This window comes from Asterias rubens, chromosome 8 (genome assembly GCF_902459465.1).
Source record: "Asterias rubens chromosome 8, eAstRub1.3, whole genome shotgun sequence".
NCBI lineage: Eukaryota > Metazoa > Echinodermata > Asteroidea > Forcipulatida > Asteriidae > Asterias > Asterias rubens.
This window is the reverse complement of record NC_047069.1, coordinates 7,350,254-7,374,748: the sequence shown is the minus strand read 5'-3', so window position 1 is coordinate 7,374,748 and position 24,495 is coordinate 7,350,254. Positions and strand designations below refer to the sequence as shown.

The following is a 24,495-nucleotide window of genomic DNA, read 5'->3' as shown; positions in this document are numbered from 1 at the left end:
TGAAAAACTATTGGAATCTAATAGGATTTCCCTGTAAAAACTATAAGATCCTATAGGAATCTTATAGGAAGTCCCTGAAAAACTATAAGAATCCTACAGGAATGTTATAGGAAGCCCCTAAAAAACTATAAGAATCAGGACATTAGGAATCTTATAGGATCCCCTAAAAAACTATAATAAACCTATAGGAATTTTATAGGAATTCCCCCACAAAACCTATAAGAATCCTGTAGGAATCTTATAGGAAGTCCCTTAAAAACTATAGGAATCTTATAGGAAGTGCCAAAAAAACTATAAGAATCCTATAGGAATCCTATTTAAATTCTATAGGATTCTACAGGCATCTGGCTATAGATGTCGTCTGAACCAACTACCTCCAGACCTCCTGCACCGTTTGTTCACTTCCTTGAAAATCATGGAGGTGATCCAAGAAACAAACAACGGTGGACAAAAAACTTTATGGCAGCTTTCATTTTCTCTTTGGATTAAATAAAGAAAAAACTGCCTAGCGCTGGACTTGGAACCTGTAACCTCAGGGTTAACATAATTGTGCTCTGCCAACTGAGCTATCCAGCCCTTTGGTGCTGGTATACCTATTGGTCCATATCTTTGTTCAGGGGTGGCAGTCAGAAGCCATATCCATAAGCTGCCCAGTAGCCAGGGATCACACCCCAGTTTTATGGAATAACGTGAGACAGAGAAAGTCTTCAAGGGTCACACCCGTTTCAGACAGGCGCTCCAGAGTCGCGCTGAACCAAAATCTAACTTAAAGTACATGAACATTTTGACGTTTGAGCGACTGGACGTGCTAGAAGTCGAAAGATCAACTTTTGCAGTCGTTTGGAACGACTCTGGAACGCTTTGGTTTCAGGCGACAAACTTTTTATTAGCCGAGCCAATCTAAATGTTATTTTAAGTTCGCCTGTCTGAAACCAACATTTATTTGGGTCGACCTACGGTCGCTCTTAATTTATTTGGCTCTGCGCGACTCTGGCGTGCCTGTCTGAAACGGGTGTAACAGAGTTTTATTCAAAACACAGGAGAAAGTCTGTGTGACAACACAGCTATTTCTTAGTGACATATAATCTGCATCTCCCCAAACACAGGAGAAAGTCTGTGTGACAGCACAGATATTTCTTAGTGACATATAATCTGCATCTCCCCAAACACAGGAGAAAGTCTGTGTGACGGCACAGCTATTTCTTAGTGACATATAATCTGCATCTCCCCAAACACAGGAGAAAGTCTGTGTGACAGCACAGCTATTTCTTAGTGACATATAATCTGCATCTCCCCAAACACAGGAGAAAGTCTGTGTGACAGCACAGCTATTTCTTAGTGACATATAATCTGCATCTCCCCAAACACAGGAGAAAGTCTGTGTGACAGCACAGATTGTTCTTAGTGACATATAATCTGCATCTCCCCAAACACAGGAGAAAGTCTGTGTGACGGCACAGATTGTTCTTAGTGACATATAATCTGCATCTCCCCAAACACAGGAGAAAGTCTGTGTGACGGCACAGATATTTCTTAGTGACATATAATCTGCATCTCCCCAAACACAGGAGAAAGTCTGTGTGACGGCACAGATATTTCTTAGTGACATATAATCTGCATCTCCCCAAACACAGGAGAAAGTCTGTGTGACGGCACAGATTGTTCTTAGTGACATATAATCTGCATCTCCCCAAACACAGGAGAAAGTCTGTGTGACGGCACAGATATTTCTTAGTGACATATAATCTGCATCTCCCCAAACACAGGAGAAAGTCTGTGTGACGGCACAGATTGTTCTTAGTGACATATAATCTGCATCTCCCCAAACACAGGAGAAAGTCTGTGTGACGGCACAGATATTTCTTAGTGACATATAATCTGCATCTCCCCAAACACAGGAGAAAGTCTGTGTAACAGCACAGATATTTCTTAGTGACATATAATCTGCATCTCCCCAAACACAGGAGAAAGTCTGTGTAACAGCACAGATATTTCTTAGTGACATATAATCTGCATCTCCCCAAACACAGGAGAAAGTCTGTGTGACGGCACAGATTGTTCTTAGTGACATATAATCTGCATCTCCCCAAACACAGGAGAAAGTCTATGTAACGGCACAGATATTTCTTAGTGACATATAATCTGCATCTCCCCAAACATGGAAGAAAGTCTGTGTGACGGCAGAGTTTTTTATAATTGATGTGGACTTTGCTTCACTTTAATCGCTGGAATAATTCTTTCAGAGATTTTTGTGATTGCTGTTGAGTCTGTTTCACTAGATATGTGAAGAAAGTATTCTGAAGGCACTGGATATTCTCTTGCACCTTCGATGACCAATTGAGTCAAAACTGTGACAGGTTTGTTATTTTATGCATTTGTTGGGATACACCAAGTGAGAGTACTGGGGCGGATTGCACCAAGCGGTCTAAACCAGTCTATGCGCTATAGCCGGCTAACTTGAGACGCGCTTAGACAGTCTTTAATTATAGACCGATTGCAACAGCGCGGTCTATAATTATAGCCAGTCTTAAATCTTAAGCCTGCTCTGAGCTGGCTGTAATCGGTCTTTGTTTTTTGTTTTTAAAGATTGCGCTGCATTTGTTAGTTGTAGATGATTTGATACAAAGAGCTCTAGGATTAGATTTTATTTTAGAAATAGATTACACCCATGGGAGGCATTATGATGATGATCAAGGTGATTGTATCGTAAATGTATGTTCCCAAAAGTAAAAATGATACAACTCACACATTTGATATTCGATGATTTAAACCAAAGCAATAAGAACAAAGCCGTACCACCAGTGCCTGCAGAGTGCTAAGTATTATGGGACATTTGTTCGACTTCATTACTTTTCACCGACTGATCTAAGACCGGCTTGTTGCAACAGGCTTAATGACTGACTAAGCTAAGACCGTCTAAGGCAGATAGTCGGCTATAACTGACTGGTCTTAGACTGCTGACTAAGACCGTTTTATTGCAATCCGCCCCTGGTCTTTGACACTTGGCAACAAATCTATTATAATGAAATATCAAACTTATATAATCAGAATTGATAGATTAGTTTTATGTTTGTTTTTGACAGCCACCTTTTTGACGACGCCGACTGTGCAGAGTGCTGGGAGCAGTCCGTCCAAGCAGAGGACTCCAATATCTGGTATTCCAGACAGCATCGTTGATAGACGACAGAATCTTAAACCAGGAATGTGGACCGAGGTATGTCAATGCCAAAAGATCTTAAAGTATTTTTCAAGTGAACTTTTTGTTTCTTTTAAAGGCAGTGGACACTATTGGTAAATACTCAAAATAATAATTAACATAAAGCCCTACTTGGTAACGAGTACAGGGGAGAGGTTGATGGTATAAAACATTGTGAGAAACGGCTCCCCCTGAAGGAACTTAGTTTTCGAGAAAGAGGTAATTTTCGAGAAAGAGGGAATTTTCTGCGAATTTGATTTCAAGACCTCAGATTTAGAATTTGAGGTCTCGAATATAAGTATCTGAAAGCACACAACTTCATGTGACAAGGGTTTTTTTCTTTCATTATTATCTCGCAACTTCGACGACCAATTGAGCTCAAATGTTCACAGGTTTGCTATTTTGTGCATTTGTTGTGATACACCAAGTAAGAAGACTGGTCTTTGACTAATACCAAGAGTGTCCAGTGTCTTTAAAAGTGACAAGTTATGTTGCTCCTCAACTCGCCTTGTTTGTTTTAAAATAAACTTGCTGTTTCTTGAATAGATTCATTAGAAATAATAGTATTCTGTATAATAGTAATGTTTTTCAATGACTTTTTTGTAAACTGTGCATTTCGGCTTTTTAGCCGCTGTATTGCAGTGTTTTAATAAATAAACCATGAATAAAATGTCCATTCAGTAAAGATGTTCATTTTACCAATTCCAATATATAGCTGAACAAAATGGAGAACAGACTCACAAATTTGGTAAAGTTGCTGTTGTTCAACTGTAATTGTTGCAATTGCTTGTTTTACAAAGCTGCACAAACTTAGCGTTTCTTTAAAAAAGTTGTTTTTCTTACTGTAGACGATCTTGTAGCTGTTTTAGCTAGTTCTATTCCAACTGTCATTTTCATTGTTTTTGATTTCAATTGTGAACTCTCAATAACATGTTAGTGTTTATTTGATTTCCTTCTCCCGACACTCTTCAATTCTTGTAGTCACTGAGCAAGGTACTTAGATTTTCTTTTTATTTTTGCTTGCATTGCTAGTGCACGTTGAGCTCCACATAGTTTGCGTTTGTTTAAACTCATTCTGATCAAAACTCACTCCTTAGGTGAAAAGCTTCCTGTCACTTAAGAGTGAAAGTTGTGTGTTTTTTTTTAAAAACTAATGTCTGATGGAGACCAGGAGCTGCTGTAGTTTTGAGAAACGCTTAAACTGATGTTCACCATCAATCCATCTGCGTGGCATCTTTGTGATCAATGATTCATCTTTAACCAAGCCTGGTTCATACTTTCTGCAATCGCAAATGCTATACAAATTTTGACGACCCAAATTCGCAACAGATAACTTGCATCAGGTGCTAAACTCCTGCGAAACAGCCATGTGATGTCCACATTCACTTCGCATTAGCATTCGCAGGAAGTTTGAACCAGGTTTTACCCCCTCACCCAACCAACCCTCCTTTGGTCTTATGCGTGAGAGGCAGTTATTCAACAACCCCAAATTCAGTATTGACTCTTGTAAAAGATGGGGGTTTTTTTTGCATTGGAGTAAAGAATTTAACTTGTTTTAACCCTTACACAGATGTGTATTAAAGCAGCGTATACTCGGTACTTTCCTGAATTCAGTGGGAACAAAAATGCTCAAAAGTAATCTATTAAATCGTTGAGGTACAACGTAGCTCGCTGCTAACTCATAGGATTCCAACTGCCTCTAGCCACCAGCCTACAATCCCGGTCATATCTCGTTGAGCCCAATTGCCGATTGTGTTTTGAGTTACAGTCAGCATTGAGCGGAAGGCGGGGGACACATTTTTTAATGTGAATGGGAAGTGCGCAGGAGATTGTTTTGTGTAACGTTAGGAATGGGTGGCCCAAGCATTTTGGCCAGGATTGTAGCTCTGTGGTCTAGTGGTAAGACACATTCTCTAGAAATGCAAAGCTTGTGGGTTCGAATCGTACTCGAATGATTTGCCTGTGGATTTTTTTTTATTGAACGCATGTGTTTTGTTTTTATATTGCGGCTGCCAACCTCAACCATCCGTTCCTAACAATAGCATCTCACCCCGTCCCCCTGTCATCCAAGCCAATCATTAATTCACATCATGTGCAACAAGAACTAGTTGGCGTTTGCAATAGCACCAGGTGTAGATCTGTTTTGAGTATTGTTGGTTCTGAAAAGAACCTGTGGTGTTGGTTCTTTTCATGGCGTGTCGTGGTCGAGTGTTTAAGCGCATCAAATTCAAACTCTGATGCTTCTGATCAGAAGAGTATAGGTTTGAGTCCCAGTTGTGACACCTGTGTCCTTAAGCAAAAACACTTAACCATGATGCTTCATCCTTCGAATGGTACGTAAAGCCAATGGTCCTGTGTGTTGTGTAAAGCACGTAAAAGAACCCAGTGCACTTATCGAACAGAGAAGGGGTTTGCCCCGGTGTTCCTAGTTTGATTGGCAGCATACTGCGCCACAGCACCTTGTAAACCATTGCATGGTGCTATGTAAAAGGAGTAGGTCTCATAATACAAATGTAGTCCCACATACCTTGCAGGAAAAATACTGAATGCTGCTGCGCCTTGAGCGTCACTGAATGACGGATATGCGCGCTATATAACTCAAAGCCACTTATTTTTTATAACCAACACTAATCAAATGAGATTTACATGCAGTGCTACCACAAACCTCACCTTGTTATACTCCCGCCATGCAATCCCACCATGTAATCCTACAGATTAATTATGTTCTAATGAGTTTTGAATTGATTCAATGTAAATTTAGACACAAATCAATCTTCTGATTGTGATGTCTATTTTGTAATTTTTAAATAATAAACCGTTTACCACCACGTTCACACTGCCCTTGACTGCATGTATTGATTTGAAATGCACCCATGACATCATCCAACTATAAAGTCACACCAATGAAATCATGTAACCACATTTGGAACCAGGCTTGAGGTCTGAATATTTTAATCATAAATGTGTAGATCAGTTGCCAAACATTTGAATAAGGGAATCAATGTGTGGTGAAGAGGTTTTCAACTAGTGGTTTAATCCCAACAAGGCCTGGTTCTTGATAATTTTACAGAGACGAAAACACTTTTTACCGGTCATAAACAAAGGTTTATACACACCCACATGACGCTCTCTCCACCAATAGGAATAGCAAAACTGTCTGAGGTATTTATGAGTGCCGAGTTAACAAACAAGTGAAGGGTTATCTAGATTTATAAGGGATGCTCATTCGTCTTCCAGAAGAGCTAGGCTGCTATAGATAAATCGCATAAGGTCATTTGTGTCAACTTCATTTACGTAGCAATCCAAAGGTCTTTAAAGGAACATTACAGAATTGGTTTTTGCTAACAAAACAGTTGCTGGCAGTGTAAGCACTTTATGTAATCCACCATAATACATAAACTGACAAACCTGTAGAAATTTGAGATCGATCGGCCATCTGGGTCTCTAGAGAATAGCGAAGAACCGATTACAAATTTTGCATTGCATCGATGCCAGAATAAAAATGAATAAAACGCTCACTGGGCAATAAACTCCAAACGCGAAGTTAGATTATATATTTCTCATGAATTATACATCATCCTTTAACCGATTAGTTTTTGCGCTGCCAAAAGTCGTTATTGGGAACCTGTGCCCAATTTCATATAGCTGTTAAGTAGAAAATGCTGCTTGAAAAACTTCTTCGCTAAGCAAAAGTTGAGCGGGGAACAAATTACAACAATTAAATGTAAACTTTTGGCTGGTAACCTGTTTCTGTTAAGCTGTTTTTGTGCTTAGCACGTTTTTGTGCTTACAGGCTCTGTGTAAACTTTCCCTCGAAGAAATGCAGATGAAAAGCTGTTGTACTTGTTGTTTGGGTGCTTAAATTTAGCCTAGCACTTGTATTGAAGGGTTTCAAAGACGGAAGACTGCAAGTTTTTTGTGGCTCATGGAGAAAAACATTTATTACTCGTTGGATTGGTTCGATGTAGTGGTAACAAAAACATGATGGATTGTCCCTTATGTTGGGCATCAGGTTGAATCATCAACTTTGTTTCAGAGTGTTTCAAACTTTGACGTGCGTATTTTTGTTCTTTTGGCAGAAACCTAGAAAGATGAAGGAAAGTGGAGGGATGAATGGCTGCATCAAGCGAGGGAGTGAACCAGATATTCCCTACTGTGTACGTGTAGCTGAACTCGAGGCAGGAGATGTATTTGTAAGTAGCTATTATTATTATTTATTATTAATCATTTCACAAAATGGGTACAGTTGAGATTGGGTCATGTGATCTGTTGACTCCTGAAACCACTACTAGGATTTTAGAATTTGTTCATTCACTAAAACTAGTCTCTCAACAAGGAACTTAAGTGTTTAAAATTGCCATCCTCTGTAGCTGCACTATGTCGAATGCTTGTCACAAACCATCTTGGGGGGTCTACTGACCAACCTCACCTGTGACTGTAGTTCTTGTTCTTCAGTTATTTGTGTTGCTCATTTGCTTTATCTCCTGATGTGTTATTTATTGCATATACTTTTGTCTTGTCTGCCCTGCACTGTATCATGGCCAACTTTATTGACCATGATAAAATGACCTGGGTTTAAGTGTGCAATCTTCATCTTTTGATATATGTACATGTATGTGTTGATTTGCTCAATAAAGATTGATTGAACAACCTCAACAAATAAAAAGCAAAGTAAAAGTGAAACAATAACACAATGAACAAATACAAACAAACAATGAATACAACAATTATACAAGGGAAAAGCACACAATAATTATATACAAACAACTAACAGAACATGATCAGGAGGGCAACTAGATGGGCAAAAATAATGAGTGAATGGAAAAGGAAATTGGACAATAATGTAAAACGGATTGATACGGTTATTGTAAAATGCACTACATAAGAACTTGTTATTATTATTAATTGATGATAGTAATTGAAACTGTTGTTTATTTACAGGGAATGCTGACAATACTGCCGTCTTTCAAAGAGACAAGCGTCAGTTTGGTGAGTTTTATGTAGATGTTTATAAAATTTAATAAAAAGCCGAACAATTTGTTTTACCGTCGATGGTGATCATGAATGGGAACAGTTTGTTAAGTTACAAAATGGTTTGGGTTTAAAATATTTAAAATCTGAAACTTAACCAGTCAGTTTCCTTTTTGGTTTATAATATTTGATATCTGAAGTAAAACGTAGCATCCCCATAAGGTGATCCACTGGCTGCCGCTTCCAAGGTAATTTGGTTGTAATCCCTGGCTACATGGCAGCTAATGGGTGTATGGCTTCTGAGTGGCACCCTCGAACAAAGATATTGACAAAATAGGGACACCGCCAATACAGGGCTAGATAGCTCAGTTTGTCAAGCATTGGCATGTTAATACGGAGGTCCTTGGTTGGATTCCCACTCAAGTAAATTTTGTTTGTTCAACCCGTTTAAAGTTTACCCAGTCATTTTCCCTTTTGGTTTAAAATATTTGGAGTTAGATCATGGTGAGGTATCAGTGTATATTTGAAGGTACATTTATCAGCGTATGTTCGGTCTGATGATGACTAGAACAAACTAGTCAAATCAGTGAGACTCAATTAAGAAATCGCTCTACGAAAGAAGTAGTCCCTGCCAATTTTCTACCTTCTGTCTAGGTTGCAGTAACAAGCAAGACAGTTCTTTTTAGAACTCAGAAGTCTCCCGAATTCTGAGAAATCTACTCCGCGATAGTAGTTCTATAAAGCAAGACAAGTTCTCAAAAGAACAAAATATACCCAGCAATTAGATACACACTTGGCTATGACCCAAATCAAGGTGTTGCCCCAAACCAAATATGCCTATGCATTGCAGCCCTGTATGCTTTGTTTTTGAAAAGGAAAGGGCACCAAGGCATTACCTCCTTCGTAAAGGGCACCCCTATGAGAAAACTGAAAATTTCAACGGCGCGAAGGCATTAACAAGGGGGCATGGAGGCAAACACCTTCGTTGCCTCCGTGAAATATCAGGCCTGGCACTGAATGCTGTTACCGAGATGTAATCCCAGTCAAATAGTAACTTTACTGAATTATTATTATTATTATTATTATTATTATTATTATTATTATTATTATTATTATTATTATTATTATTATTTCATTTTATCACAGCATGCAAAAGAAAGATCTCATTTTCCTTTGTGCCGGTAACTCCTCGAGCCGGGCTACGTCCCGTAGCCTTAGATCTCAAGGGTCTTTCTCAGGATCCTCGCTGTTCCCAAAAGCGCTGCCTTCTGTAATAGATCTACCCTCACATTTGTCCCTATTTCATCTAGATGTTTCCCCAGTGCTTTGGGAATGGTGCCAAGTGCTCCAACCACCACGGGGACTACTTTTACCTTTACCTGCCAAATCTTACGAAGTTCCCTGGCCAGGTCCTGGTACTTCTCGATCTTTTCCATCTCCTTCGAAGCTACCCTTATATCACCTGGCACCGCTATGTCAATGAGATGACACATCTTCTTCGTCTTATCTAATAGCACAACATCCGGACGCCTATGTTGTATAACATGATCGGTCTGAATGTCAAAGTCCCATAGGATCTTGACCTGGTCGTTCTCTACAACTTTCTCCGGAACATGGTCGTACCATTTCGCAAGTACTCTGACACCATACTTCTTACACAGATCCCAGTGAATCACCTTGGCCAGCTTGTCATGTCTTCCTGGTACGCTATCCATGGTAAAACCATATCACAGCGTTTACAATAGAAAGAGCAATATATTAAACATTATACAAACAAAACAACAATAGAAAATCAATTAGGAAAGAGGTATGTTTTGAGAACCTTTTTAAACACATCCACTGATTGAGCAGATTTAATATAGGAGGGAAGTTCATTCCACTCTTTAGCTGCTGTAACAGTGAATGTACGATCTCTCGCCTTACTGTGAGTCATGGGAAAAGTAAGGCGAAATGGATCTGCATTGGAGCGAAGATTTGTACGCAAAGGTCGATACAACTCAAGACATTCAATAAAATACACTGATGCCTGATTGTGAAAGAAATGATTGAAAACAGATAAATGTACTGGATTTGCGTGAAGTTTACTTGTTTGTTCTGACGGGAGCCTGCTAACAATTTAAACACGTTTGATTTGAATTTGTAGGTGAGTCAAGGGGCAGAGGCAATCAGGATCAACAAAGCATTCTTCGTAAAGTATACGGATGAAAGAGTCTTCACACAGATTGAAATGAGGGTGAGTTTAACAAGAACACTTTGAAGTATTTCCTCAGTTGGAACTTATAATAAGAGAATAAAAAGAGTGGTGACTCAGTCTTGAATAAAGGAATAAAAGGGTAGCGACGAGTTCTTAAACGGCCGTTTAAAACCGGCAGGGTCGTGGCCGTGCTATACAGGCCTTTATCGCACGGCCATGACCCTGCAAGGTTTTAAACGGCAGTTTAAGAATGAGTCACTACTCTTTTATTCCCATTCATGAATACCTTTTTGTTTAAAAGGCGTAATAAAGTGAGAAACTTTGTAAAACTTATCCATTTTCCAACGTCCTTGAGCTCTGTACGTGTGTTGCATTTTTATGATTGAGACAGTTTTCGGATATGCGCTTGGGCGCGTAGTTAGTCCTGGTGCAAGACATGTCTTAATTACACCCACATGACATGCTCTCAGGGAAAAAAAACGTGTGGGTATTTATGAATGTATTCACTAAAAAAAAACTGTTATGAAACTGGTGATCTCTCCTGGTTCGTTGGGTAAAGGTCTCTGGTCAATGTAAAAGGGTGTCCCATTTCTTGCAAAATTGAGCTCCAGGGTGATTGTCTCTACAAGACAGTTTTACTTGTGTTAATAATACTAATAATAGTGGCTTTTTTTATAGCACTCGTGACGCTCAAGGCGCTTCAACATTAAAGTCACCTGGAAGTGGTATTTTTTTTAAATAAAGCTTTTGTCACTAAAATATGTGTTTTTATGAGAGGAATGTGAATAAAAAGTTAACTAAGGTTTAAAAATATTAGTTATGATTGTATTTACAAATTTACGAGTAGGCCCCGACTCGAGAGGGGGCTGTTCGTGACGTAATTCAAGGCGCGATATTTGAGGAGAAAATTTGTAGTCAGGCCCCGTACATTACGTCTGGGAACATGGCACATCAAAACAAATTTAGACACGATTTTACACACATACGTACATTGAAACTTGAACATGTTGAACGCCTAGTGGTTTTTACAAAAGCTATTGCTGCTATTTTTATTTAACTATGCGACTTTTTAGTGACCAAATGGGTTGTAAGATGTGGGCCTGCCTACGTATTATCATAGAAATACGGCCACGGAGCAGACTGCACGCACGCACTATGGCTGCTGTATAATGTGCGGACGGTCACATAAGACCTGCACGCACGGTGAATCGCATGCGGTACCAACAAAAAATCGTGTCACTTGGCAAAAGCTAAAAAAATACCCTCAAAGTTCAAACTTACCCAAATTTTTTCACGTTTAGCAAATGCTCCTCTGGGTTCGTCACGTCTTTCAGATACCTTCTTCGACTTCCCACTAGCTGGAAAAATTGTTGGGACGGCGTCGTGTTTAAGAATGGCTCTTCTCGTCATGTCAAATGAGTGGTGTATCCCGGATTCGAAGCACGACGGCTCGAAGTGTTCGCTGCATAGCGCTGAAAAAGACATCGGACCGGATCACTTTGCTCTAGTTAATCTGACTTTCGCAGCCCACAACCGCCTATACTTGGGATCTGCAGGAAACAGATGAAGACTGACCCCATCTTTAGTTGTTTTGCTGCATCCAGCAGCAACACACCTGGTCGGCATTGCCGGGAAAAATGGCAGAAAAAAAAACCTTTTTCGCAGCGTACAAACTCACGTCTTAGAATTACATGTACTTTTGCACGTGTGTTTATCTACGCATCGAGGGGGGGGTCTATGTTTGATCGAGGCAAAGTCTTCATTTTCCTACGTCACAAAAGGGGTAGGCGGAGTTAACCCCCCAAGCACTTAATTAATTTTTTTAACATATAAATCGTGACAAACAATTACTCAAAAAATTGTTTTATTGTTAAAAAACATATCCTCTTATGTTTAAAAGGAAAAAAAATCCTATTTCCAGGTGCCTTTAAGTATTTTCTAGCATTGGACGCTTTACATGATTATCTTTATACCATGTACATTGTGTGCAAATCTGGAACAATTATACTTGTACTTTCACCAATAAGCCTTTTTGAGATACCGTGGAAACAATGCTACAACACTATAAGGTTTGGGTAAATTTGTGTGTATTATACACCCAAACCAAACAGTACCCTCCTCCTATCATCGCCATACCTCAAAAAAGCTTATGTTATGCATACCTTTTAAAAGTATTAGCTAGTTGAAGAAATACAAAGATGGGATCCTTTGAAATTAAGACAATGATAATTGTTGTAGAGGTGCATGAAACAATCCGATCAACATGATAGGCCGTGTCGTGGCCGAGAGGTTAAGAGCAACGGACTCTGGCTCTGGTGTTTCTGGTCAGCAGAGTGTGGCTTCAAGTCCCAGTCATGACACCTGTGTCCTTTTAAGCAAGACGCTTCGAATGGGAAGTTAAAGACACTGGACACTATTGGTAATTGTCAAAGACCAGTCTTCTCACCTGGTGAATCTCAACATGTGCACAAAGTAAACCCTCGTCACATGAAGTTGTGTGCTTTTAGATGCATGGTTTAGGGACCTTAAAATCTAGTTCTGAGGTCTTGAAATCAAATTTGTGGAAAATTACTTCTTTCTCGAAAACTACGTTACATCAGAGGGAGCTGTTTCGCACAATGTTTTTGTACTACATTGTATCAATAGCTCTCCATTGCTTGTTACCAAGTAAGTTTTTATGCTAATCATTATTTTGAGTAGTTGCCAATAGTGTCCAGTGCCTTTAACCCAAACAGTAAATGTTGCATTACCATGAGCGTCACCTGAGAACGATGAATATGACCGCAAAAATTACATAAAATATTGTTTTTATTACTATGATGTCAAAAATATTAGAAAATTGCAATGACCAAAATATTTATATTAATTTCTTCATTTCTTTTCAGTATGAGCCGTACCCGACCCAGGATGAGTGCCTGGATGACCTTGATTTGACCTCACAATGGCAGAGATTCAAAATGATAGAAGTCGAGCGGACCCTCCACCGAATAGCCTCTGCTCCAAGATGACATCTGAAGGATAGAATGATGTTATCAAAATTATATGTTCAACATTTATTGGGTTTGAATCCCACCCGAGAAATTTGTATTGCTAACAGACATCCGAGTCGGTGTATATGGGTAAAACCAAAATGAATATTTATAGAGCTAAAATGCAGACATATATCACCGGGCCTGTATGCTTCGATTTTAAAAGGGCAAGGGCACCAAGGCATTTTCTCCTTGATAAAGGGCACCCTGAAGAGGAAATTGTAAATTTCTGCTGGGAGCATTTTCAAGAGCACCGAGGCAATGACCAGGGGGGCATGGAGGCCGAGGCAATGACCAGGGGGGCATGGAGGCCGAGGCAATGACCAGGGGGGCATGGAGGCCGAGGCAATGACCAGGGGGGCATGGAGGCCGAGGCAATGACCAGGGGGGCATGGAGGCCGAGGCAATGACCAGGGGGGCATGGAGGCCTAGGCAATGACCAGGGGGGCATGGAGGCCGAGGCAATGACCAGGGGGGCATGGAGGCCTAGGCAATGACCAGGGGGGCATGGAGGCCTAGGCAATGACCAGGGGGGCATGGAGGCCGAGGCAATGACCAGGGGGGCATGGAGGCCTAGGCAATGACCAGGGGGGCATGGAGGCCGAGGCAATGACCAGGGGGGCATGGAGGCCGAGGCAATGACCAGGGGGGCATGGAGGCCGAGGCAATGACCAGGGGGGCATGGAGGCCGAGGCAATGACCAGGGGGGCATGGAGGCCGAGGCAATGACCAGGGGGGCATGGAGGCCTAGGCAATGACCAGGGGGGCATGGAGGCCGAGGCAATGACCAGGGGGGCATGGAGGCCTAGGCAATGACCAGGGGGGCATGGAGGCCTAGGCAATGACCAGGGGGGCATGGAGGCCGAGGCAATGACCAGGGGGGCATGGAGGCCTAGGCAATGACCAGGGGGGCATGGAGGCCGAGGCAATGACCAGGGGGGCATGGAGGCCGAGGCAATGACCAGGGGGGCATGGAGGCCGAGGCAATGACCAGGGGGGCATGGAGGCCGAGGCAATGACCAGGGGGGCATGGAGGCCGAGGCAATGACCAGGGGGGCATGGAGGCCGAGGCAATGACCAGGGGGGCATGGAGGCCGAGGCAATGACCAGGGGGGCATGGAGGCCGAGGCAATGACCAGGGGGGCATGGAGGCCGAGGCAATGACCAGGGGAGCATGGAGGCCGAGGCAATGACCAGGGGGGCATGGAGGCCGAGGCAATGACCAGAGGGGCATGGAGGTAATCGCCTTTGTTGCCTCCGTGAAGTTTTGTGCCTGTGTCTCATAGCTGTTTTACAAAATTTACAGCTGTGTAGCAAAATGTATAGGATAGAAGATGGAATACGTTTCTAAGCGCAATAATCAGACTATTCAGATTGGCGTAAAGATTTATATACTCAATGAAGGTGCCGCTTGAATGTGGGTGGGTTGATTGTTCCAAAGTGTTGGAGCAAGGAGAGAGAAAGCTTGACCGCCCAGCTGGAAAAGAGCGATAAGAGAAGAGCGACGGCGCGGATAGCTGAAGATAGTGAATATAAACAAAGGGGCTAAGAGATCTTACATATAATACTGGGACACAAAGAAACAAAAGAACTACTCTAGTCTGTGTTGTAATTTTTTGTTTGCATTTCGAAAATGTATGATTAAATAGCTTAAATGTTGTCTTCAAGACTTTGTTATGCTCTTGTTATGCTCCACTTGTAGTGCACTTGTCGGGAGCTCGAAATATTTGGTCAAAAAGCATGTATTTTTAAGCAATACACTTCAACTTGTTTTTACATGGTCACCCTAAACTGCACACAGTTAGACATCAAGATCACAAAAGAATGAGAGGGTACCAGTTGCTCTATGACCTGATGCGTCTTTTTATTGCGCGCTCTGCCTAGTGTCAATCACAGGAATGATTAAAATATCTAATATATTTGAATATTGTTTTTACATGGTCACCCTAAACTGCACACAGTTAGACATCAAGATCACAAAAGAATGAGAGGGTACCAGTTGCTCTATGACCTGATGCGTCTTTTTATTGCGCGCTCTGCCTAGTGTCAATCACAGGAATGATTAAAATATCTAATATATTTGAATATTTCAAAGTCACACTTCCATGGGTGGCGATCGAAGCAGGCGGCCTGGGAAAGCAAACAAAAATGGTGTGACGAGGTCGTACACAAAACTGGGAACGAGATTGGGTGTTCAGTAATGGCTATCATGAGTCTAGAAAGTTGTCTAAAGTTGTGGGGTGCAGTCACTGGCCTTCATGGGAACAGAAGGCTGTGTAGAAATGTAGCCCTCATTAGTGTACAGAGACTTTCTTAAATGGTGCAATATGTAATGTTTATCAAAAGTCTAGCACGATATTTTCAAATCTGGTGCTGAGAAATGGCTTGAGCTTTGTACGCTTTCTAAATATTGTAGAGTATTAGTATACAAGTATTAACTGCTCCTAGTTTTATGGTTAAAGGCACTAGACACTATTGGTAATTGTCAAAGACTAGCCTTCACAGTTTGTGTATAATGATAATAATGATAGTTTGAAACCTCAAATTCTAAATCTGAAGTCTCGAAATCAAATTCGTGGAAATTACTTCTTTCTTGAAAACTACGTTACTTCAGAGGGAGCCGTTTCTCACAATGTTTTATACTATCAACCTCTCCCCATTACTCGTTACCAAGTATGATTTTGTGCTCATAGTTATTTTTAGTAATAACCAATAGTGTCCAGTGCCTTTAACGGCACTTCAAATTTGATTTTGAGGTCGGGAAATTTTCAAGCATCTGAACGCACAAAACTTAATGTGACAAGGGTGGTTTTTTTCTTCTCATTATTATCTAGCAACTTTGACGACCAATTGAGCTCAAATTTTCACAGGTTTGTGGTTTTATGTATATGTTGAGATACACCAAGTGAGAAGACTGGTCTTTGACAATTACCAATAGTGTCCAGTATCTTTATAAGTAACAGTTGCATTGTGTTGGGAATTGAATTGATGGATTCCCATATTATGAAGATTCAGTTTTATTATTCAAAGTAACAGCAGAAGTTTGTGTGTGTTTATTTTCCAGACAGGCAGGGCATGTAGTTTGACACTGACATTTCATACAGTTACTTATTTTCCAGTACTCGCTAATCCTCCAATCAGATGCTCGAGTGTGATATCAGACGATAACCTACTCCAAGTTCTTATAGTCACGCTCTGCATACGGTCAGTGCTAAGAAATTCATTCTAAACTTTGTTCATGCATGCTGTTCATCATGAAATAATGCTATGAAATTTTAAACGTAAGGTTGACCTACATTGGGGCTGGAAGATAAATTCATTATCACAATTGAATAGTGGAATACAACCAAAAATATCGCTCATCTTCGGCCTTATTGGATGTGGGACACAGAAGTGCTATGTTTTGCTGTATTCCCCTCGTGCTTGTGTAATAACTTACAGTGTACCTTTCAAATTCCTAGTACAACAAAATTGTTGAAAGATATTGTTTTTATTCAAACTTTGTCTAGAAGAGTGTCAAGAAGTAAAGAAAGCAGTATTTAGGAAAATAGCATTGTTAGTTTTGATTGTTACAACTAAAAGCTCTTTTGTGAACATCTACAAGTTTTCAGAATTATGTGCTTTGTACTAAATACTACTAGATGGAGTTTAATTTGGGTTTTGAAAAACAAGACAATTGTGCAGCCATCATGAAGCCAGTAATAGCAACTGAAGATTTTGTATTTTTAAATTAACTTCAAATGAAAACAAATAATGCTTGTTTTATACAAACTAATTTGATCATGCTTCCTTTTATCATTTAAGCTTGTAAAATCCAAATACTTTTTGAGGTTCAAGATCTTACAAGCTCCAAATTACTGCAAAGTTACTTCCTATATCATTCTATATGAAAATGTCACACATGGTGTCCTGGTAATATATTCCTCTAACCAGCATGCATTATTCTATTCCAGTTAGCTACATTAAGCCGGCCTCAGGTCGACCTTGCGTCAACAACAAAACAGTTGGGGACTGACTTTTCAGGATCATACTGCGCCTGAGCTAAGACCTTCGGGAACTTTTCTTTTATTTACAACTGAGCGTAACTGCGATGATTTTCAGACAATCTGAAACAGTCGCCGCTCGAAAAAAAATCAACAGTTTGCAAGAGTAGAACAATTTCCACTTGTCAACATGATCCCGACAGTCGGGAACCAATCGCAGGCGCAGGATTTCTCAGTTGTTTTGACTTCAGCATATTTTGTCTGCGCATTCTCGACAGTTTGTTGCGGGCGCAACAAAATCGTATATGTAGGTCGACCTGAGGCTGGCTTTAGTTGCAGTGGGGTGTCGTGTCTTAGTGATTATGAGCATCAAAGTTCTGGTGGTTAAATCATTGGAGTGTGGGTCGAATCCCGGTCGTGACACTTGTGTCCTTGAGCAAGATACTTTACTATAATTGCTTCTCTTCACCAAGGGGTATAAATGGGTATCTGCGAGGGTAGCGGTTGATATTGTGTATGAAAAAGCCTTTGGAGCGCTACAGTTGCCCAGGTTGGTTTCTCCCCAGGGAGCTGAGAAAGATGGAAGGAATGTTATGACCAGGGGTCGATTTCACAAAGAGTTAGGACTAGTCCTAACTTACATTTAGGACTATCCCTTGGAGATATTAAAAAACTTGAGGCTAGTCCTAAGTTGGGACAAGTAGCTCGTCCTAACTCGAGATAGGACTTGTCTGAACTCTTTGTGAAATCAGCCCCAGGGCACTAATGTAAAGCGCATTAATACGGTTATTGTGAAATGCGCTTTATAAGAACTCGTTCATATTATTATTATGTCTAATAACAATGTCACTTGAAATAGACAGTAGTAATTGTTTGAAGTTTGTGCTGTTAATGCAGTTATGTTAAGATGGGTCAGCTTCGGCCGTGTCCGAAACAGCGACTTCGGCTACAGCTCTGGCTAGATCACTGCGGTTCTGCCAGTGTTGAAGGCAAATGTGCTGATCTACCTGAAGCTGTAGCCGAAGTCGCCGGTATGGACATTTCGTTACTTTCTCATTTTGTATTTTGTATCGGATTTCTTTTATAAAAAGACTTCATTAAAAATGTTTGGTTGAATTGACAACATATTTGGAACTGATTATTTTTTAAAGACACTGGACACTATTGGTAATTGTCAAAGACCACTCTTTTCATTTGGTGTAGCTCAACATTATGCATAAAATAACAAACTGTGAAAATTTGAGTTCAATTGGTCAACGAAGTTACGAGATATAGTGAAAGAAAAAACACCCTTGTTACACGAAGTTGAGTGCTGTCAGACGCTTGATTTCGAGACCTCAAATTCTAAATCTGAGGTCTCGAAATCAAATTCGTGAAAAATTACTTCTTTCTCGAAAACTACGTCACTTCAGAGGTAGCCGTTTCTCACAAAGTTTTATACTATCAACTTCTCCCCATTACTTGTTAACGAGTAAGGTTTTATGCTAATAATTATTTTGGTTATTTACCAATAGTGTCCACTGCCTTTAAGGCCTGCATACCTATCAGGTGAAATCAAGAGGACTGTAAATGGTTTCATTTTTTTTTTTTTTTAATCAACAATAAATGGTCCAAACTGGAGGTGAATAATGGGTGTCAATTTGCTTAGTAGGCCAAGCACTCAGCAGCTATGACTCTAGCTACTACTGGATTTCTGCATCATCATCATGTGTTAAAGGAACACGTTGCCTTGGATCGGACAAGTTGGTCTATTAAAAGCGCTTGTAACCATTTTTTAATAAAATGCATATGGTTGGAAAGATGTTTTAAAAGTAGAACACAATGATCCACACAAATTTGCCTCGAAATTGCGTGGTTTTCCTTTCGCACAGTAAAAGGAAAAACACCAAATTTTGAGGCAAATTTGTGTAGATCATTGTATTCTACTTTTAAGACATCTTTCAAACCATATGCATTTTTAGCAAACGGTTACAAACGCTTTTCAAAGACCAACTCTACCGATCCAAGGCAACGTGTTCCTTTAAAGGCAGTGGACACTATTGGTAATTGCATTAGCATAAAAACTTACTTGGTAACGGGTAATGAGGAGAGGTTTATAGTATAAAACTCTGTGAGAAACGGCTCCCTCTGAAATAATGTAGTTTTCGAGAAAGAAGTAATTTTCCACAAATTTGATTTTGAGACCTCAGATTTAGAACTTGCGGTCTCGAAATCAAGCATCAGAAAGCACACAACTTCGTGTGACAAGGGTGTTTATTCTTCCATTATTATCTTCCAACTTCGATGACCGATTGAGCTGTAATTTTCACAGGTTTGTTATTTTTTGCATATTGAGATACAGCAAGTATGAAGACTGGTCTTTGACAAATACCAATAGTGTCCACTGTCTTTAAGTATAAAAAAGCCAATTAACAATACCCACAGCACCAGGTATCCGCAGCCAGATACAGCCTAAAGGGATATGACCTAAAGACGGCATGACCCCTTCTCCTACCACTGACAAAAACCCAGGCTCCACATAACCCCCCCCCCTTCCTTCTCTAGTGAAAATCCATGCCCCCCCCTCTGTGAAACACCTTGCCAACCATGCCCCCTCCCCTCAGTAAAAATCAATGCCCCCTGCCCCCCCTCCCCCCTCCCCCCTCAGTGAAAACGAATCAATCAATGCCAAGCGTTCCCCTGCCCTCGTTAAACCCCCTCCCCCCCAGTGAAAACCGGCCATGCCCCCCCCTCCCCCTCAGTTAAAACCTACGTCAACCCCCCTCCTTACCCCCAATGTTTAGGACACTGTGTTTTGTTTTTTCTTCAGATTATCTAATCATTGGAATAATCTCGCCCCAGCCCAGCCTGGAAGAGACCAAGTGGCCGACCTCTTAACACCTGGATGTGTCAGCTGGAAGCAGACATTGAGTCTCAGGCACGGCCGCTGTGGCAATCTGCATCAACCTGCATAGGTTGGGCGGCTCTACATCCCCCCATGACGGATTAGAGTAAGATGATGATGATGACGACTGATTGATGGGCAGTACCTATCATGGACAACTGGATAGTAGTATGTGGGATTGCTTGTCTGAGGTATGTTGAGATCCTAAACTTAGCATGTTTAAAGGCAGTGGACACCATTGGTTATTGTCAAAGACTAGCCTTCACAGTTGGTGTATCTCAACATATGCATAAAATAACCAACCTGTGAAAATTTGAGCTCAATAGGTCATCGAATTTGCGAGATAATAATGAAAGAAAAAAGACACCCTTGTCACACGAAGTTGTGTGCGTTTAGATGATTGATTTCGAGACCTCGAGTTCTAAATCTGAGGTCTCGAAATCAAATTCATGGAAAATTACTTCTTTCTCGAAAACTATGGCACTTCAGAGGGAGCCGTTTCTCACAATGTTTTATACCATCAACCTCTCCCCATTACTTGTCACCAAGAAAGGTTTTATGCTAATAATTATTTTGAGTAATTACCAATAGTGTCCACTGCCTTTAATGTCTGTACGTCAGCAACACAAAAGGCATGTAGTTGTGTTGAACTTGTTTGCACCAACAAAGATAAAAGTGCCAAACATTTACCTAAAGGGATAAGATGACCATTTTCAAGCTGTTGTATTTCACATCAGCAGTGTGCTGGTTTCAGTCAAGACACTTGTTTCCTTAAGTTGAATTAAGAGTTTGTGTTTCTCCAAATTTGGAAGAAAGTCTTTGTGACGGCACAGAATTTTCTGGTTGATTTAGAGTTTTCATCTCTTTAAACTCGGAAGAAAGTCTTTGTGAATGCTCAATTTTTTTTTATTGACGTAGAGTTTCTGTCTCTCCAAACTCAAAAGAAAGTCTGTATGACAACACAGATCATTCTTGGTGAGGTACAGTTTGCATCTCTCTCCAAACTCAGGAGAAATGTTTGCAAGTTAAAAACTTGTTTCCAACTTGTTTCCAATTGAAGGCAGTGGACACTATTGGTAATTACTCAAAATAGTTTTTAGCATAAAACCTTTCTTGGTGACAAGTAATGGGGAGAGGCTGATGGTATAAAACATTGTGAGAAACGGCTCCCTCTGAAGTGCCATAGTTTTCGAGAAAGAAGTAATTGTCCACGAATTTGATTTCGAGACCTCAAGTTTAGAACTTGATGTCTCGAAATCAACCATCTAAACGCACACAACTTCGTGTGACAAGTGTGTTTTTTTCTTTCATTATTATCTCGCAACTTCGACGACGGATTGAGCTCAAATTTTCACAGGTTTTGTTATTTTATGCATATGTTGAGATGCACCGACTGTGAAGGCTAGTCTTTGACAATTACCAATAGTGTCCACTGCCTTTAAAGCAATTCATGTTACTGAGGCTTCTTTGTATCATCCTCAAACCATAAATGTACAATGAAACAAAATCACAAAATTTGTAATAATGTTTTTATTTTTTACAGATATGACAACTTTCAATAGTTTTAGCCATCAAGCTGTAACTGCTCGATGAATGAGTGGACTCTGCAAGCATATACTTAAACAGACATTGATTGCACCTCCTGATCAATACAAGCAACTTAGCAAGGTATGTCGTCTTTATTTTTTTTAAACAAAAGTTAAGTTCTCAAACAGCCTGCTGCGACTGCCCTTAAAGTCTGACAGGTTTTATCTTAACTTGTACACACGGAAATACAAAACAAGCTCGGGCAGTCTAACTTTCTTTGAAATGCAGAAAGAGCGCCCCGCCACCATTTCCAAGCATTGAGGTGGGTTGAAAGATGCTCCTTGCCCACATCACTGCTATGTGACAGGCAAACACGGGAGCCGGTCATCGACTAAAAGAGTGACTGGGCCAGCCGGGGAAAGGAACTATTTTTTTGTGGCAATCCAACCCCCAGGGAGGCATCGGCCACAACATTCTCCCCTCTTGGGACGTAGACTTCCGACAGAGCGGTCCCCTGGTGCCCACTGGTCCTATCGGATGCCCCCTCGTGGTTGCTTGCCCTTGTCTAAGCCAATGAAGACTCGTCATAGCTTAACGCTGAATGTCAAGGTTTTACTAATCAGAAAAACTGTGGACACAGAAATTAACAATCGCACTCGTCATGTAGCTAAGAGAAAAGTGGAAGTCTCGTGGCCAATTGTGGGTAGGACGGGTAAGAGCGCTATTGTATGTTAAAGACTTAGCAATATAGCCTGGCGTCATAGGGAATATGCAAATTAGTAGTTTGACTCAATCCATGAACAATTTCAAAAAGAAGCTTACGGGTTCCATTATCACATGTCGTACAAGTTGTTCATCCTTGTTGATAGCATGTCACATCTGTCTTGATCAAACACTTCCATGAGAACTTGTCCAGATCGTGAGTCAAATAGCAGGTCACAGTTTAGTTCTTGGGTTCTTCTTCACATCCAATCTAAAAATGAAAATAAACATTAAGACACTTAATAATAATAATAATACTCATTTTTTAATTGCACTTTTCACACTCGAAGGGCTTCTCAAAGCGCTGCCAACATCATTGCCCCTGGTCACAGGGCCATTTAAACCATCTCAACTCCCTGTTGACTCTCTTTACAGCAAGTTTTGATGAAACCAAATGTTTCTGATTGCTACTTTGGTTTTTCAAAAAAACTTGGCAAGGATGCCATTGACACCTTAGCACTCGCACACAATTAAACCTAGCGTCAACCACTGCTGGTAACATTGCCATTCGGTTTCATTGCTAAAAGGTAAGTTGTGAATATTTTCAATCACTTTCTCAGCTTGTTTTATCTTTGACAGACTGAGAAGCCACAGAATTTCACAAGATTTTCTGTCGTACAAAGAAATCCTGAGATAATTTTCAGTGTGATTATTTTCTAACGTTACAAATTAAGTTAATTTTTAAGTAGATTTATAGAATACAGTTTAAAAGATTTGCACAGTTAAAATTAAAATAAATCTGTCTCGGTCATTCTAAAACATTTATCTCTTTCACTTTTGATCACAACATTAGAAATATTTATATACGTGTAATTTTCCATCGATAGTACATTCAACGTCAGCAGGTAATAGAATCCGTGACCTTGTACACACATGATCTCAACAACCAGAGTTCTGCCAAAACTGTTGCTAAATGTTTTGCTAGAAACCATTACGAGATGGATCAGTTACATGGTAGATCATATAAATAGACCCAAATCAAAAGAGTGCTGAAAATTAATGGCTCTGGACACCATTTTTACAGTAGTAAATATCAAATTTTGCTATTCGTTGAAAACCTTTGAAAGGAAATTGTAGATGTAATTTATGATTTCTTGCAGTGGTGGTTTTGGAATGGCGAGTCAAGGCAGGTTTTCCATTACGACTACTGTGGGCAACACCCTGATACACCGCATCATAGATCCCTGGGGGTTTAAAATCACATGTCCGCAATGTCTCATATTCTACATCCCAGTCAACCTGACGATGAACACCCAAGCCAGACTATGGAAGAAAACAAGCAAAAAGATCTCCTGACCTAGCACCGTCAAAGGCCACATACTCAATAATACAATAGCATAAAGATCCCTTCTGAAAGCCATGGTAGGACAAATAGTTCACGAATTGGGTCTTTTTAGAGCAGCCAAACGAATCTAGCAGACTATGTAGTGAGAAAGTAGCGGAAGCAAGGTCATGCTGTGAGAGAACGCAACTACAGGAACACAAGTTGTTCAAGCGGAGACAACTAGTCAACTTTGCTCTTCATGAAGGCAAAACAAAGATGCGAAATCAGAAATAAATTTGAAAGAACTTGGAACAACCGACAATTAGGTAAGGAACTTGCCCAAGTAATCTCTACCGGAACCCAATGCTCAGTTTAAGCAAAATGACTAGCCTTTGCAGTCACCCGTTGACCATGTAACTTGCTCAGAAAAGGCAAGGAGAGGTCTATATGACACGCTATTAAAAACAAACTAGATCCAAAACAGTACATCTTTTGAACCGATATATAATAATCCCCATTCCAACTTGACTTAGGAAGAGGTACAAGCCCAGAATGATCTCAAAGTGGACAAGGATATCAGCTGTCATGCAGACTTTCTCCTACATTTAGAGACGCACACTCAACATCTATGAGACAAATTTATGCCGTCACACAGACTTTCTCCTGCATTTAGAGACGCACACTC

At 40.4% G+C, this 24,495-nt stretch overlaps 1 protein-coding gene and 1 long non-coding RNA gene across 4 annotated transcripts in view; both read left to right on the top strand.

Annotated features, from left to right (window-relative positions):
- LOC117293177 overlaps window positions 1–13,601 on the top strand; it is a 44,477-nt gene extending 30,876 nt beyond the window's left edge. For 2 of the 3 annotated variants that reach the window (XM_033775393.1, XM_033775396.1), the window contains exons 14-19: window positions 3,084–3,214; window positions 4,178–4,189; window positions 7,276–7,389; window positions 8,138–8,185; window positions 10,311–10,400; window positions 13,247–13,601. In XM_033775393.1, the coding sequence (XP_033631284.1) occupies window positions 3,084–3,214; window positions 4,178–4,189; window positions 7,276–7,389; window positions 8,138–8,185; window positions 10,311–10,400; window positions 13,247–13,369 (518 nt within the window). In that variant the 3' untranslated portion in view covers window positions 13,370–13,601. The remainder of the gene's footprint in view (window positions 1–3,083; window positions 3,215–4,177; window positions 4,190–7,275; window positions 7,390–8,137; window positions 8,186–10,310; window positions 10,401–13,246) is intronic. The other variant, XM_033775394.1, reaches the window with a different exon arrangement.
- A 2,680-nt stretch (window positions 13,602–16,281) lies between these two features.
- Window positions 16,282–21,919, top strand: LOC117293207. The gene is made up of 3 exons (XR_004519380.1): window positions 16,282–16,594; window positions 20,183–20,448; window positions 21,801–21,919. It is a non-coding gene; the product is annotated as an uncharacterized LOC117293207 (long non-coding RNA).
- The last annotated feature ends 2,576 nt before the right edge of the window (window positions 21,920–24,495 follow it).